Here is a 16,960-nt window from a genome sequence, read left to right as displayed (position 1 = left end):
AAAAGTAGGCCCAGGAATTTTCACTTCTAACAACTTCCCAGATGATGCTGATGCTGGTGGTTCAAGGACCACATTTTGGGAGGCACTGGTCTAGGTAAAAAGAGGCTCAGAAAGAGTTTAAATAATTACCCTGACAGACCCATATTACATCATTCAAGGAAGGTAAGCATGTACAGATACTTCCTTAGCTTTTTGATAACATAAAGGTCACTCATTCCTTTCATAAACTCTTTTGATTCTTGACCTCTGTAAAATAAAATCTTGGATAATGGTACAAATAGATAACTTTTACTGAGCATGCATTGTGTTCCGGGAAATGCTAAATGCATCTGTTATTTCACTAATCCTCACAACTATCTCTTGAAGTAAGTCCTTTTTTCAAATCCCCATTTTATAGATGAGGAAGTTGAGGCCTAGGGAATATATAACTTTTCCAGAGTCACACATGTGGCAAGCAGCAGAGTTGGGATCCCAACCCCAATTTGTCTGATTCCCAACCACATGCTGTGATGTACTTACTAAGGCACCCATGTCAAAAAATGGGTGTCGGCCAAAGGTTGTCTGAATGGCAGTAGTTATATTTATAAAAACAGGTCAGCATCTACATTCCTTATCCAAAGGATCAATAGTATTTCTCCAGGATGACGTTCTTAGTCATCCAGAAAAACAGAGTGATTCTATTTTCTTTGATTTGGGGTCTTAAAGGAAAGGCAGGTCACAAAAAGTAATAGCACTGTGTGCTCTTAATAACATAAGTTGAAATCAGAAATAACAGCAGCTCTAATGAGAAGGCTGGAGATGTATGCTGCGGCAGAACATGAAAAAATAAAAGAATTCATTTTGCAATGTTTGCTTTGTAAAAGATACTATATTTAGAACTTTATAGATATCATGATATCAAGCAATTTGGCAATACTAAAGTTGATTTTTAGGCCACCCACTGATATTTCAGATATAAATAAAATGAAGTGGAAATTTTTAAAAAACCCACTCATAACATACATAAAAATCTATAACCAAAACAAAGGCTAACATAATGTTCATCATCTTCCCCATCCTTCTCTCTCCACTCTGTCCCCCAAATTCCCGCCAGTTCCTGCTTTTCTTTATCTCTTTTAATAGCCTCAGCTTCCTCCCAAGTTGGCCAGGGTCTATCAGTTTTACCTCTAATGGTACCTCATGACAGCCTCCTCCTGTAGAGTCTCTCCAGGGACCCCTGTGACAGCTTCAACTGGTCTCATTCACTCCATGCATTCTCTCACATTTGCTGTCAGTTATCTTAGAGCAGATCTCTAATGCTGGCACACTGGGGCTTAAAAAATCCTATGAAGCTACACTACCAAAATATGAAGTCAAATTCCTAAACATGACATTCAAGAGTCTATTTTCCATTTTTATTGAAATGTTTCTTGCCAATAGATTTTTTAATTTACTTTTGTTTTTTTCTTGTGAACCCAAACTAAGACATGCCAAAACATTTAAAAAAATCCAATGTCGGGCCGGGCGCAGTGGCTCACGCCTGTAATCCCAGCACTTTGGGAGGCCGAGGCGGGCGGATCACAAGGTCAGGAGATCGAGACCATCCTGGCTAACACAGTGACACCCTGTCTCTACTAAAAAATACAAAAAATTAGCCGGGCGTGGTGGCGGGCGCCTGTAGTCCCAGCTACAAGGGAGGCTGAGGCAGGAGAATGGTGTGAACCCAGGAGGCGGAGCTTGCAGTGAGCCGAGATGGCGCCACTACACTCCAGCCTGGGCAACAGAGCCAGACTCTGTCTCAAAAAAAAAAAAAAAAAAAAAAAGAAAAATCCAATGTCTAGGGGCCAGGCATGGAGGCCGAGGTGGGCGAATCATTGGAGGTCAGGAGTTTGAGACTAGCCTGGCCAACATGGTGAAACCCCGTCTCTACTAAAAAATACAAAAATTAGGCCGAGTGTGGTGGCTCATGCCTGTAATCCCAGCACTTTGGAGGGCCAAGGCAGCAGATCACCTGAGGTCAGGAGTTCAAGACCAGCCTGGCCAACACAGTGGAACCTCGTCTCCACTAAAAATACAAAAAAAATTAGCCAGGCATGGTGGTGTGTGTGCCTATAATCCCAGCTACTCAGGAGACTGAGGCAAGAGAATTGCATGAACCCCGGAGGGAGAGGTTGCAGTGAGCTGAGATCGTACCACTGCACTCCAGCCTGGGTGACAGGGCAGGACTCTATCTCAAAAAAAAAAAAAAAAAATTAGCCAGGTGTGGTGGCGAGCACCTGTAATCCCAGGTACTCGGGAGGCTGAGACAGGAGAACCACTTGAACCCAGGAGATGGAGGCTGCAGTGAGTGGAGATTGTGCACCACTGCACTCCAGCCTGGGTGACAAGTGTGAAATTCTGCCTCAAAAAAAAAATTAATTAATTAAAAAAATAAAATGTCTATTCTACTGGTCATAAAAGGGAATCAATCTGATGGATTAAATTCTCTGAACTTTTAAATCAACCTGATTGATTACATGTGCCATTAGCCAGAGGACCTGTCCCATGTTGGGTCCTCCACTCTCTAGGACACGTTATTTAACACAGCTGTGCACGCACAACACAGAGGATGACAAGCCTGCAGAGCACGCGCAGCATGGGATGGACAGTGCCTTCTGAGACTCAATACAGTAACACACAACAGAAAGCGAGACATACTATGCAAACACATAACGCACACATAAGCAAAGCAGTATCAGCCCTAGAAAACTCCTGACGGCCTAACCCTGAGCCACAAGGTTGGACTTAATTCCTCCTGAGAAGGAGGGCTAGGCCCTATTGCTCATAATTACCCTAATGGAGCTCCTTCCAACAGTGCAATGCAGTCCAACTTCATGTAATAAATTCCATTTCTGGCCCAATGCTGGCCACTGCAGGGAACACAAAGATGAGTAAGATAGTAGTCACTTCCCTTTGTTGGGTAACATGGCAAATAACAGTACTTCTCATCTGGGCATAAGCCCCCAGTTAGCTGCATTAGAATCACCTGGACTTATTAAAAATGCACATTCCTGGGCCCTGCACATGGAGATTCAGATTCAATGGCTTTGGGGTGTTACCCTGAAATTTACATTTTAAAATTTAATCTTGTTGGCTGGGCAAAGTGGCTCTCGTCTGTAATCCCAGCACTTTGGGAGGCTAAGGTGGGCGGATCACCTCAGGTCAGGAGTTTGAGATCAGCCTGGCCAACATGATGAAACCCCGTCTCTACTAGAAGTACAAAACTTAGCCAGGTATAGTGGTGGGTGGCAGTAATCCTAGCTACTCGGGAGGCTGAGGTACGACAGTGGCTTGTACCTGGGAGGCGGAGGTTGCAGTGAGCTGAGATTGCACCACTGCATTCCAGCCTGGGTGACAGAGCGAGACTCAGTCTCAAAAAATAATAATAAAATTAAATTAAATTAAATTAAATTTTGTTATTTGTTTTTATGAAACATTTATGTAGTTCCAAAGCTAAAAAGATGAAAAGTCTAGTTTCTATCATTGTCCATTTTATCCTCTCCTCTCTCTTCTGCTATGGGCATCATTTTAGTAATTTTTGACTTATCTTTCCATTGTTTCTCTGGAAAATGTAGGTATGTATGTATATATAGACATACAGATACTCATATATACACATGAAGTCTGCATTTTTTACAGGCTTTGAATATACATTCAAGTTTGAGAACCAGGCTCTAGAAGCAGACATGATTTACAAGGCATGTGACCTTGGAAAAATTTCTTAAATTTTCTAAGCCTTAGGTCCTTCTTCTGTAAAATGGAGTCTTATTTTATAAAAGCCTAATACAGATTAGCATTTAACAACTGCAAGCTATTACTATTCATATTAACGTTATTCATTAAATATATATTTAATGAATACCCATTGAGTCAGGAAACGTTTTAGGTACTGCAGATATAGCAATGTAGAAAACAAAGATACTGCCCTGAGGGAACTTATATTCTAATGTGGAGTGAGAGAGGCAATAATAATTAAATACATAAAATAACAGTAGATGGTGACCCATGATTAGAAGATAAGGCTAAGAAAACAGCACATTGGTGGATGTGGCAATCTCTTTTATATAGGATACGTAGGGAAGGTTTTGCTGATTTGGGTGACATTTCAGCAGAGAACTGAGTGAAATGAGGAATGAACCATATACACAAAGGCAAGTGAGTGCCAGGCCGAGGAAACAGCAAATGTAAAGGCCCTGAGGTGGGTATGTGCTTTGTGCATTGATGGAACAAGGAAGGCTGTGTAGGACTAGTACCAGAAAGGAGTGAGAGGTAAGTGCACAGGAGACAGGGAAGTAATAAGGGCCTGATCATGTCAGATGTTGCCAGGCAGGGTGAAAACTTTGGAACTTATTCTAGTTGTGATGTGATACCATGAGAGGGTTTTGAGCAAAGGATGGAATCAGATTTAGGTTTTCAAAGTTTCACTCTACCTAGTAGATAAAAAACTGAAAATGGCACATTGGCAAATATAGGGTGATCAATGAGAAGACTACTACAGTAATTCCGGTGACAGATGATGGTGCCTTCAAGAGTAGTAATCATCAAGATAGAGAGAAATGACTGGATTTCAGATTTATTCTAGGGGTAGAACACACAAGATTTGCTGATAGATGGGATACAGTGTAAAACGGAATGAAAGAAGTCAAAAACGATTCCAAAGCTTTTGTCCTTAGTCAAAGAGGTAAATAGAAATGCCACTTGCTGAGATGTAAGATACAGGAGGACAGGCATGTTTGAGGAGAGAGGAATCAAGAATAGTTTTGGCTATGCTACTAAACATCCAAATGAAGATGCTGAAAAGGCAGCAGGATTATACAACTTTGGAGTTCAGAAAGAAATCATCCTCATCATGTTCTCCTGATTTCTATTTCCCAGGAGACAGAGTAGGTTGTCTCTAAGACATTTACACCTCAAATATTATTTGGCCCTGTGTGACCTGCCTCTGGAAGTTCCTGGACGAACTTTCCATCCAAAGGCACAATGTAGTTAAAAAGGGGTAATGACTAGAAAGAGCAATAATTACTGCTGCTCAAATCTGGAAATAAAGCACTTTTGAAGCAGGAGGCACTTAATGGCCTCTTGTAACCTAATATGTACCTAAGCACCTTAGGAAGCAAAGAGCATTTCTCCTGTTTGGTGGGTGATCAAGGAAGGCCAAAAGCTACCTATCGTTTCAAAACTGTGTTCCTGAAAACCACAGGTGTAAGGAATCTTTACTGTGACAAAGTGGAGTTGGTGAGAGTCTAGGAGCACTATGTGCTAATGGTCCAACAGGAGATCAGAGTCAAGGATTCTGACGAGCTAAGTCAAGTGTAGCAACAGCTGCATTAATCCCTTTCAGAAACATATGTCCTTAGCTGAGTTGGGTACCCCCTCATCCATGTTGCAATAATAGGCAGCATATGTCTCTAGTATTATAATCTGTTCACGTGTCTTTGTCCCCCAATTTGTGCCCTAGGAGCACAGACACTGTTTCTTATTCATCATTGTATTACTGTCCCAAGCAAAGAGAATGGCCCATGTAGGCCCCTAATAAGTATATCTGATGAAGCAATGGGGAAATTAATCCCTTCATGCAGTGTCAGGTCTTTCATTTAAAAACTTTTTCTCCTCTTCTATTTAAATGTTTAAGGAGAGCATTTAATGACAGAAATTGGTTTTCTTGAGACGTCTGGAGGAAGTAGGATTCTCCTCTTAACCCAAAGGACTAGAACTGCTTACTGTGGAGGTATGATTTTAAAGAGACCCAGAGCTGCTAAAGGAGGAAGGGTGCACATTAACATGAAAATTCTTCGTGAAAGAACCCTACAGAAGAAGTCAGGAAGAACTCTGCAAGAATGACTCGGTGACACTGTGAACAGCTGATGCACACGGTATCAGACACCACCAAGATTCCATAAGGCCCATCATGGTTACCTATCTAGCTCAGTATAAGATCTGATTAAGGGATCTGAATCATCTTTTTATGTTCCTTGATTTCTAGGACCTAAACATTAAGAGGAAAGTTAGAAATGATTTCCTTGGTCTTTGGGGGCTGGTATCAAACCAGTCACTCATAGATAAGAGCACAATGTTCACCGTTATCCCTGAAACCTTCATTTGTATTTCAGAGCACACAAGAGATGTCTGTCCCGGCCTTCTGCACTAGTCAATCCCAAAAGGACTATGCTACTTTTTATGGGTTAGGTTTCATGACAATCTGGAAACTCTTCCGCCTACAGTTAGGTAACTTGGACACTTTGGATACAAGGTAATCAACCGCTTGGCTAGATTCAAAGGTTAGCTAACTACATGAGTTCCCTACAGGAATGAGAAATGAACGAATGACCACTAAGGGGGAAAAAAAAGCATATGATGTTAACTTGTTCAATGCCCCCCAAATCAGGGTTGACTTTCATCTAGAAAACAACACAAACATCTGGACAACTTCAAGCCCCTGGCAGGCTGAGAACTTCTTACTGCTTTGGCCCTCTAAAATGAAGACTTCGTGGGAATCAAAATGGGCCAAAGCCGAGCACAACTAAAAAGGAAAGCTCATCCTCCCACTCTGCACAGGGAGCAAAAGCAAGGGGAACTCCCCTAAATGACTGGATCACTGGGATCACCCAAGCAGCCCCACAGACATTGATGTCTATACCCGGTGGTCATCTCTCTGCCTTCTCTCATCCCAAGCCCCTCTCGTGCAGCATCCAACCAAAGCCCACACGGATGGAAGCCTGTCCACTTCCCCGGCCTCAGAAAAGATCCGGGCCGCTCCTGTGCTGACACCCCGCGGCCCCTCGGCTCACCCCAGGCAGCCAGACAGTCGATTTGCAGAGGCAGCTTTTCTAGGATCGGCACTGGCTCGAAAGCGTCGTGCATGGCGGCAAGGGGAGAGTCGCCACCGCCGTCTCGCCCAGAGTGTTCCGGGCCGGGCTGGGGTCCGGAACGAGGCTAGGCTAAGGGTAGACCGGGATCCGGCCAGGAACCCCCGGCTACAGGCCCTTCAACAACACAGCTATCGTCAACTCCGGACTTCCTGCTAGTTAGGCCCGCCCCTTCCGCAGCCGAAGTCCCGCCCCTTCCTTCCGGTGCACTCTCGGAATTGCTTTGTTGCTGAGTTTCCACCGTCACTCTGGACCCATAGCTACTCCATCCCGAGTAGCCATGGGCTTACCATAGAAGGAACAAACTCTTAATCTTAGAACTGTTTTAGGCAGTGGGAGTGATGGTTAAAAACTCGGCCTTTGGCGTCAGACCTCAGACGGAGATCTACCAATTAGGAAATTAGCTGTGATTTAGAAAATTTAATATTTCCATGCCATACTTTCCTAATCTGCAAAATTTGTGTAAATACCTGTGATCTAGTGTCGTGAGCCCTTAGCAACACCTGACACACACTAAGCTCTCAATAAGTGGTAGCTTTAGTATTATCATTATATCCCAGCTAGTACAAGCACCTTACCTTTATGCTTTCATGGTTGTTCTAGGCCAGTGGTTCTGAAAGTGGTTCTAGACCAGCAACAACAGCTGTAGCAGCAGCACCTGTGAACTTGTTAGAAATGCAAAGTTTCAGGCCCATTCCAGTTCTACTGAATCTGAAACTCGAAGAGAACAGCAACCTATGTTTTAATAAGCCCCAAGGTGAGTCCATGCACTTAAAAGCTTGAGAACCACCATTTTAGGCTAGGGTTGTTCAGCGATAGCACTACCAGCATTTAGGACAGGATAATTTCTTGTTGGGGGAGGGGGCATGTTCTGTACAATGTAAGATGTTTAACAGCATCCCTAACCTCCACCCACCAGATGCCAGTATCTTCCGCACAGAGGTATAAAAATGTCTCTTTGCCGTATGTCCACTGGGAGGCAGAATCACCCTGAGAACCACCATTTGAGGCCAATGCTTTTCAAATTTAATGTGCATACAAATCACGTAGAGACATTGTTAAAATGCCTCTTTTGATTCAGTAGGACCAGAGTAAGACCCTCAATTGAGCGCCAAAAATCTCCCAGATGTTGCTGGTCCCTGGATCACCTTTTGAGTAGCAAGAGTTTAGGCAAGAGATGATTCACTAACTCTTAGAAGTCAGTGAAATAAGCCTCCTTTTAATTTGATGACCACATTCCTACCAATTCAACTTTCCAAAGCTGTGTCTTACATCCTAATATTCCTTTTAGGAAGGTGTCATGGCTTTTCCTCCTATAGGACCTGGGACCTGTACTGTCTGAGGTTAACCTTAGTATTGCCCTTGAAGACTTAAAAAACAACAAAGTTTGGGCTGCAAGAATGATCTATATCTGGTAATTTCCCCCTAGGAAAACATTAGGTCAAAAAATTAAGCATTTGGGTTTAAAGCAAAAATGTAAAAGAAAAAGGGTAAGTCTGTGATATGAAGTCAAAAAAACTGGTCCTGGTCATTTTATTTTCACACAGTATCAGTTTCTTCATATGTAAACTAGGAATACTTGTCCCATCTTTACCAAATGCTGTTCTGATAATCAAGTGAAAAGTACTTTCAAGTAGTCAAAAATATAAAAATTGCTAAACAAATCCTGTGTTATAGCTGATTTTCACCATAGAAGCTGATCACCTTCTTAAAAATTTAGAATTACCAGCTGTTGTGCTGGAAGAAGGTCTAGTACCTTTTCATTCAGGCCCAAAACCCTAAGGTTTATATTGTTTTACAGATTAGTGCAAAGCTATCAATTTCTTCTGAACCTGTCCTAAGAAATAACACACTATATCCATTCCCAGTAATACAGAAAGCTGTAAGTAGAATTATCAGGGCCCAGGCTATGGAATTTGAACTATAGACTCCTGCTTAACACAATGGGTTTTTTTTTTTTTCCTAGTCTCAAGTCAACATCAAAGCAGCCTAAAAAAAAATTTGACCAACTATCCTGCTGCATTACAACTATTATTGATCTGCTAAGTTTTAATATGCAATAGCAGCATGCAACAATACCACCAGCCTTTGGCTAATGAATTAGCATGAGAATATAGTCAGTTCTTCAGATTGCTGTTCCTCAGAGATACTTCCTAGGAAACTTATTTTAAAATAACCATAGCAAAGAGTTGTAGAGAAACTACCTAAGGGTTAACACTTTCACTGCAGTATGAGTTCGTGAAGATTGTGGTCATGTGGTCATTGGTTTTAACAGAAAATAAGACAATCTAGAATAAAAGCCATAGAAAGAAAGGTTTCATGAGTTTGAGAGAAAGGGTCTTTAGAAAAAGTTTGAAAAAAATGAGAAAAATGCATTAATTTTGTTAAATTTTTTTATATTAAAAAGTGGCATGAACTTTTTATGTAGAACAAAAATCTTGGGAAGGCAAAATTGGATAAAACCATTAAAACAGAAATAGAGTGCTTCAAATGAATCCCATCACCTTGTGATGTCCCTTATAAACAGTCTCTAAACCAATACCAGATACCAGAACAGTCCATCCTAAAGAACGAGCAGCAGTCCAGGGCCTCCACGCTACTTCATGCAGTAACTGTTTAAATTAAGCCAGCAGGACCTGTTTTCTTTGTATAAGCTACCACTTCTGAAGCATTACAGTTCCTCTAGCACGGTACTCAATCACAGCACTTGGAGCACCTCTCTGCATAAAGGCAAACAAAACATTGCCTAAGGACCCTGCAATGCCACCCTTGGAGGCTTACAAAACAGTAGTTAAAAGTTTCGGAGTGTGCACCACATTGCCAGCAATGGGATGTGTCACAATAGCAGATGTCAAAAGAGTTAAGCTAATATTTCTCTTTAAAGTACATCTGAAATAGAAAAATCTTTAATATACACCATTTGTAAACAAAATTGCACTTGATTTTGCTTTTTTAAATGATCTGAATCATACTGTAACAGTTTCTTTTTTTTTCTTTTGATCATTGATACAATTATGGCTCCTTAACTCAGAAGGGCCCCTTTTTCTCAAAACAACCTCTGCAAGATGTAACCTTGACTTCCCAGGAAAATGAAAGGTAGTTAACAATTTCCCCCATCACCTATGTAACTCCCTAAATAAATAAAAATTACAGGCAGTTGCTCCTGGAGATTACATATTATGGTGTTGATGACAGTCTTTTAGAAGATGTTAAACTTTTTAGTTTGTCAGATTAAAAAAATGAAACATTACAGAAAGTTCAGGAACAACACACTTAAGTTGCATGAACATCCATGTCAGAGTCTGGGAGGAAAGGGGGCAGCAGTGTTGTAAATAAGAAGCTCGTAGATTTTTCTCATCTTATGAACTTGTTTTCAGTAAGATGTTCTCTTTGTTCTGACACCTCTCGCCAACTCCAATGCCCAAAGATCAAGGAACAGATCAGGATGTCATTGCTTCCTTTAATCCCATGGAGCCGTACAGAAGACTGACACAGATGCTGATCTCTTCCCTGATAGTAGCCATCTTTAACTGCAAATCTTCCCATTCCTTACTCCATTTTGGACCTTTCAAAGTGTGTGATCATTCGTTCCTAGGGAAAAAAAAAGGTTTAAGTATATTAGGTTAAAATGATCTATATTCCAAATATCTTCTATACAGACTATCCAAGCAAACATCTTCCACGAGTACTTTATGTTAGTTAAATGTTTAGAGAAATGGTTCCTAAACATTTATGAAGATTTTGAACATACAGATGTCCAGACCTCACCCAAGAACAACTAAATCAAAAGCTCTAGGCTTCTGGACAGAAAATCAGCACTCAGAAGGAAATGTATAGAGTCAGTTAAGATGACTAAACAAATACTTACATAAGATTAGGCTTTAATAAAAATGTGTAACTCCTCTAATTCAGGAATTTAACTTGAAGACCCAGTGAAGGATGAGGGCAAAGACATGCACCTAGTTAACACTCTGCACTTTAGAATGGTTAGGAGAGTTGATTTGTTATGTGTTTTTTACTACACTTTTTAAAAATCATGTAAAAAATAAAATTACATTTAATTTAATATAGTATTTACAGTATCCCATTTCAATTAAAATAATTAATGTACTACCCTTAAATTTCCCTTCTTAGGCAATTTTATACCTTAGAGTTAATTTTCATTTTTCTTTTGCTTCATTGGTGAAGTACCTCTCACTATTGTATCACAAACTGACAGAACTACAAACCTTTTTTGAATATAATCAATCACATCAGATAATCTATAGATGTTTCCCTTTTTCTTAAAAATATCCTTTCTGATGCTCTCTGTTCTCCACTCCATCCAAGCCTGGTGCCCAGCTGCCAACCTGAGAATTTCTTACATCATACTGGGAATTTTTCTTGTCTCTGTGTTGGACCCTTTATTTCCTAGATCCCAAGTCTTTTTCTTAGCTTCCTCATTTTTGTGGAGAACATTTTCCACTACTTTCTTCAGAAACTGCATATAGGACATCAATTATTTTACTTCTTGTATGACTAGAAACATCTTTATTTTACCCTCATAATGATAGTTTAGTTGAGTACAGAATTCTAGGTTGAAAATAATTTTCCTCAGAATTCAAAGGCTTTGTTCTGGTTTCCAAAGATGTTGTTGAAAAGCCTTACGCCATTTTGATTCCTGGTCCATCATGTAAATTGTTTCTCCTGTAATTCATTTAAGGTCTTTTTCAGTTTTAAGGGAAAAAAAGGCCTTGGAGGAAGTGATGTCAGCAAGATGACAGAATAGGAAGCCCTGGACCCTCCTTCCCTCTACAGACACACTGATTCAATAATACATGGAAAAATTCCCTTTGTGGGAATCCAGAAACCAGCTGAGGGTCTTCTGCACTATAGGAAAGCATGAAACCAGCTGAATCAAAGTCGGCAGAAAAACCTGAGGCACCCTCTTGCCATAATTCTTCCCTTCCCATGGACCCAGCACAGTACCACATGATAGGGAGGAAACCCTCAGCTCCCAGCTTCTTTTTGCAGAGGGAAGGGAATGACTGGAATGTACATCCAACATTCTGACTTTTCTGGAACCTACACGAGAGACTGCTTTCTGTCTGGCCTGAGTCCGAGAGCTAACAACAAAGGGCCCAGGTTGGAAGTTGCTGAAATCAAAAGTGGAAGTTTGGACTAGCAAGCATGAGCTCACTACAGCCCCTCCCCCAGCTCAGTGCAGAGTAAGCAAGTAGAATCCCCAACATCCCCAAATCCCAGCTTTTCCCTAGGGAGGAGAGATGGACTGTGAAAATGTTCCAACTTTGTAAGAGGTTACCTGAGGGAATGGTTTCTGTAGGGAATGGTTTGAAGCAGAGATGCGACCAGTATACTTTAGGTGCCTGGGGCCAGTATGAACAAAAAAAGAGCTGGGCTATGCCACTGGCTCCAGGAGACCCATGATACAGCAGATAAACACAAAAGAGAGCAAGAGATGATAAGTTCCTGGAGAGGGAAAAACCCAGCAAATCCCTCTGATTGGGAATACATATGCAGAAGTCCAGAAAAAGACACAATACAGAGTGGGTTAGAGAGGCCATCAGAATCTCCACGCAGGATGATTGGTGAGGGTGTTCTCCTGTACGATGTCAGTCCATTAACACTGGAAAGGTAACTGTTTTTTTTTTCTAATGCACTGAAACCAACACAAAGAATTAAGGAAAATGGAGAATCGGAGAAACATGGCCCAGACAAAGGAAGAAGATAAATCTCTGGAAACCAACCCCAATGAAACAGAGGTATAGGAATTATTTGAAAGAGAATGCAAAACAACTATCATGAAGATGTTCAACGAACTCAGGAGAACAATGCATGAACAAAGTAAGAATTTCAACAAAAATATACAAAATATTTTTAAAAATATGCCAAGAAATTGGATAACCTAGAACAAAATATATAATTCCTAGAAGTATACAACCTACCAAGACTGAATCATCAAGGAATAGAAAATCTGGGGAAAAAAAAATACACAACCTGGTAAGACCTACAACAAGAAAGAAGATTCCATCAGTAATCAAAAACATCCCAACAAAAAAACAGCCCAGGACCAGATGGCTTCTTTAGTTGAGTCCTACCAGGTACTTAAAGACAAGGTACACTAATCCTTCTTAAACTCTTTCAAAAAAATTGAAGACGAAAACATTTATTTGGAAGGAACTTCCAAACTTATTCTATGAGGCCAGCATTACCCTGATGCCAAAGCCAAAGACATGACAAGAAGAGAAACGACAGGCCAATATCCCTGATGAGCAGACGCAAAAATCTTCAATGTAACACTGGAAAACAGAATTTAACGGCACATTAAAAGAATCATACACTATGACCAAGTGGAACAAAACAGAAAGCCCAGAAATAAAACTACACATATATGGTCAACCGATCTTCGAAAAGAGAGACAACACTACACAGTGGGGAAACTGACAGTTTCCTCAACAAATGGTGCTGGAAAAACTAGATATTCACATGAGAAAGAATGAAAGTAACTCATCTTCACTATACACAAAAATCAACTCAAAATAGATTAAAGACTTAGACAAGTCAAAATAGATAAGGAATTAGACATAAGATCTGAAACCAAAAAACTCCTAGAAGACAACCTAAGTTTCTTAAAATTGGTCTTGGCAGTGATTTCTTGGCTATGACACCAAAAGCACAAAGCAACAAGAGCAAAACAGACCAATGGGACTACATCAAACTAAAAAGCTTCTGCAGAGCAAGGGAAGCACACAACAGAACGAAAGGCAACCTACAGAATTGGAGAAAGTATTTGCATACTATGTACAGTCACATATCACTTAATGATAGGGATACATTCTGAGAACTGTGTCATTAGGCAATTTCATAGCTGTGTGAACTTCACAGAATATACTTACACAAATCTAGATGTTATATACCCTACTACATACCTCGGCTATATGGTATAAGCCTATTGCTCTAGGCTAAAAACCTGTACAGCATGTTACTGTACTGAATACCAAAGGCAACTGGAATACAATGGTAAGTATTTGGGTATCTAAAGATATCTAAACATTGAAAAGGTACAGTAAAAATACAGTATTGGCCGGATGCAGTGGCTCACGCCTGTAATCCCAGCATTTTGGGAGGCCGAGGTGGGCGGATCACGAGGTCAGGAGATCGGGACCATCCTGGCTAACACAGTGAAACCCTGTCTCTACTAAAAAAATGCAAAAAATTTGCCAGGCATGGTGGCGGGCACCTGTAGTGCCAGCTACTTGGGAGGCTGAGGAAGGAGAATGGCGTGAACCCGGGAGGCGGAGCTTGCAGTGAGCTGAGATGGCGCCACTGCACTTCAGCCTGGGCAACAGAGCGAGACTCCGTCTCAAAAAAAACAAAAAACAAAAAACAGTATTATCTTATGGGACCACTGTCATATATGTGGTCCATTGCTGACTGAAATGTGGCATAGGACTGTATCTGATAAGGGTTAATATCCAAAATATATAAGAAACCCCTATAATTCAACAGCAAAAAATCAACTAACTTGATTAAAAACTGGGCCAGGGACTGGAAGAGACATTTCTCAAAAGAGGGCTTCCAAATGGCTGACAGGTATATAAAAAAATGCTCATCATCACTAATCATCAGAGAAATACAAACCAAAACCACAAGGTGTCACCTCACACCTGTTAGGATGGCCATTATCAAAAAACAAACAATAACAAATGTGGGCAAAGAAAGAAATTGGAACCCCTGTGCTTTGCTGGTGGGAATGTAAAATGGTACAATCACTATGGAAAACAGTATGAAAGCTCCTCAAAAAAATTTAAAAAACAACTACCATATAATCCAGTAATCCTACTTCTGCATATATACCTAAAAGAAATGAAGCAGGATCTCAAAGAGAAATGTGCACTCCCATGTTCACTGCAACATTATTCACAACAGCCAAGGTATGGAAATAACCCAAGTGTCCACTGACAGATAAATGGATGAAGATAACGTGTTACATATATACAATGGAACACTTGTCAGCCTTAAAAAGGAAGGAAATTCTGACACGTGCTACAACTTAGATAAATCTTGAAGACATTATGCTAAGTGAAACAAGCAAGCCACAGGAGGACAAATGCTGCATGATTCCACTTATATGAGTTATCTAAAATAGAACTCAAAGTCAGAAATAGAATGGTAGATGCCAGGGGCTGAGGGAGGGGGAAGGCAAGAGTTGCTGTTCAGCAGGTATAAAATTTCAGTTAAACGAGATGAAAATGTTCTAGAGATCTGCTGTACAACATGGTGCTTATACATAACAATACTGTAACGTACACTAAAGGAGTTAAGAGAGTAGATCTCATTGTTATGTTTTCTTACCACAAAAAAGCCTTATGTATACTTGCAAAATCTTGCACAGTGTTTTCACAGAGGAAAATATGAACAGATGGCTGAACTCAGTGCTACCAAATTACTATGGCAAACTTGCATTCCCATGAAGGGCACAATCAGGTTTCAATTAATCAGCCTTCTCTGCTTATAGCAGCTCATGTAGAGCTGAAGTACAAGGGAAGCCTTAAAAGCAAATAATTAGCAGAGGCAGACCTCAAGAGGGAGATGTGGGAACAGCAGAATATACCACAGAAAGCAAAGTGTTATGTAGATAGGTTCAAATCTGAATGGTAGAGTTCTCAATTATTTCAATACATAGCTAAGGAATTTGATACTGTACATGCTGTGTCAAATATCGTGTCACTGGGAAATGAACAAAACATTTTTAGCAGCCAATTCAACACAATGAATCAGAATCAGACAAGATGCTTCCAAAAGGCTTCCTGAAAAACAAAACAAAACACAAACAAAGAAACAAAAACTCTATAATGACCTAATATTCAGAACATGTCCAGAACTAGTTTCCATGAACTCAGACCACAATTCTTTTTCTTTTCTTGTTTTTTCTTTTTTGAGATGGGGTCTCACTCTTTTGCCCAGGCTGGAGTGGCGTGATCTCAGCTCACTGCAACCTCTGCCTCCAGGGCTCAAGTGATCCTCCCACTTCACCTCCCAAGTAGCTGAGACTACAGGTGTATGCCACCATCTCCGGCTAATTTTTGTATGTTTTGTAGAGATGGGGTTTCACCATGTTGCCCAGGCTGGTCTCAAGCTCCTGACCTCAAGTGATCCTCCTGCCTTGGCCTCCCAAAGTACTGGGATTACAGGCATGAGCCACTATACCTGGCCCACAATCCTAACATAAGACTTCATGTGAAGCCTTCTAGATTAACTGTATGGAGGCAAAGTAAAAGATTAAAAACATAAATATTAGAGGTACTAATTATAATCCTTACTATCTGAAGAAGGTAGTGACAAAAATATTATTAAATAGTAGGTAACAATTTAGATTTTGTTTTGGTCTACTATATTCCTTTCTCAATATTTTTCCTTATTATTTTTGCCAATATTAGATTAGGGTTAAATTTGCATTTCTTACAGACAAAAGAACTAGATGGTGGAGAGTACTGTATTTACTACCCAATTTAAACAAAAACATTCTCAAGTCTGACCATATAACTTTGAAAAGTGAAACATGTATAGACAGATGCAAAGAAAGGAAAGATTCTTGAATGTTTGAACTCTATTAGTATTTCTATTCTTATCCTTTTCAACTATATAAACTATAGTTTTCAGGCCACTACTGAGTCAAATAAAGAGAATCTCCATGAACAGACGATTCATGACTTTCTATTTAGTCACCACATACACAATTTATGCACGTGAATTGAGTACCAACCTCATCTGAATCCAGAAGGGCTGGAAGTGCTCTGCAGAGAGAGAGAAATACTAAATTGAACAATGTAAAATAAAGCCATAAATGGTTCATAAAAGACATTGGAACAATGCAATTAAAAGCTTTATAATTATCTAAGATTTGCATTTTATTAATGGCCCTTTTAGGGAAAATAAACAGCAAATACAATAAGCAACAGTTACAGAAATTGTATAGAAAAAAACATATTTTGCAATGCAACAGGACCAATGTTTCATTAAAATTATAGCCCTGGAAAGGAACTAAAAATTGCAAAAGGAGTATCCCATTCATT

The 16,960-nt window shown here is 40.2% G+C and overlaps 2 protein-coding genes across 5 annotated transcripts in view; both read right to left on the bottom strand.

The window, feature by feature from the left end:
* VPS39 (VPS39 subunit of HOPS complex) overlaps window positions 1-7,015 on the bottom strand; it is a 56,114-nt gene extending 49,099 nt beyond the window's left edge. Inside the window, exon 1 of the mRNA XM_032176043.2 lies at window positions 6,807-7,015. Within this exon, the coding sequence (XP_032031934.1) occupies window positions 6,807-6,879 (73 nt within the window). The 5' untranslated portion in view covers window positions 6,880-7,015. The remainder of the gene's footprint in view (window positions 1-6,806) is intronic.
* A 2,248-nt stretch (window positions 7,016-9,263) lies between these two features.
* The window catches only part of TMEM87A (transmembrane protein 87A), a 63,596-nt gene continuing 55,899 nt past the window's right edge, over window positions 9,264-16,960 (bottom strand). For all 4 annotated transcript variants that reach the window (XM_032176037.2, XM_032176038.2, XM_058427780.1 and 1 more), the window contains 2 exons: window positions 16,651-16,681; window positions 9,264-10,475 (listed from right to left, as the gene is read on the bottom strand). In XM_032176037.2, the coding sequence (XP_032031928.1) occupies window positions 10,434-10,475; window positions 16,651-16,681 (73 nt within the window). In that variant the 3' untranslated portion in view covers window positions 9,264-10,433. The remainder of the gene's footprint in view (window positions 10,476-16,650; window positions 16,682-16,960) is intronic.

Source organism: Hylobates moloch, unplaced genomic scaffold (assembly GCF_009828535.3).
Source record: "Hylobates moloch isolate HMO894 unplaced genomic scaffold, HMol_V3 SCAFFOLD_14, whole genome shotgun sequence".
In the NCBI taxonomy this organism is placed as follows: Eukaryota; Metazoa; Chordata; class Mammalia; order Primates; family Hylobatidae; genus Hylobates; species Hylobates moloch.
This window is presented reverse-complemented; position numbering and strand designations above follow the sequence as displayed.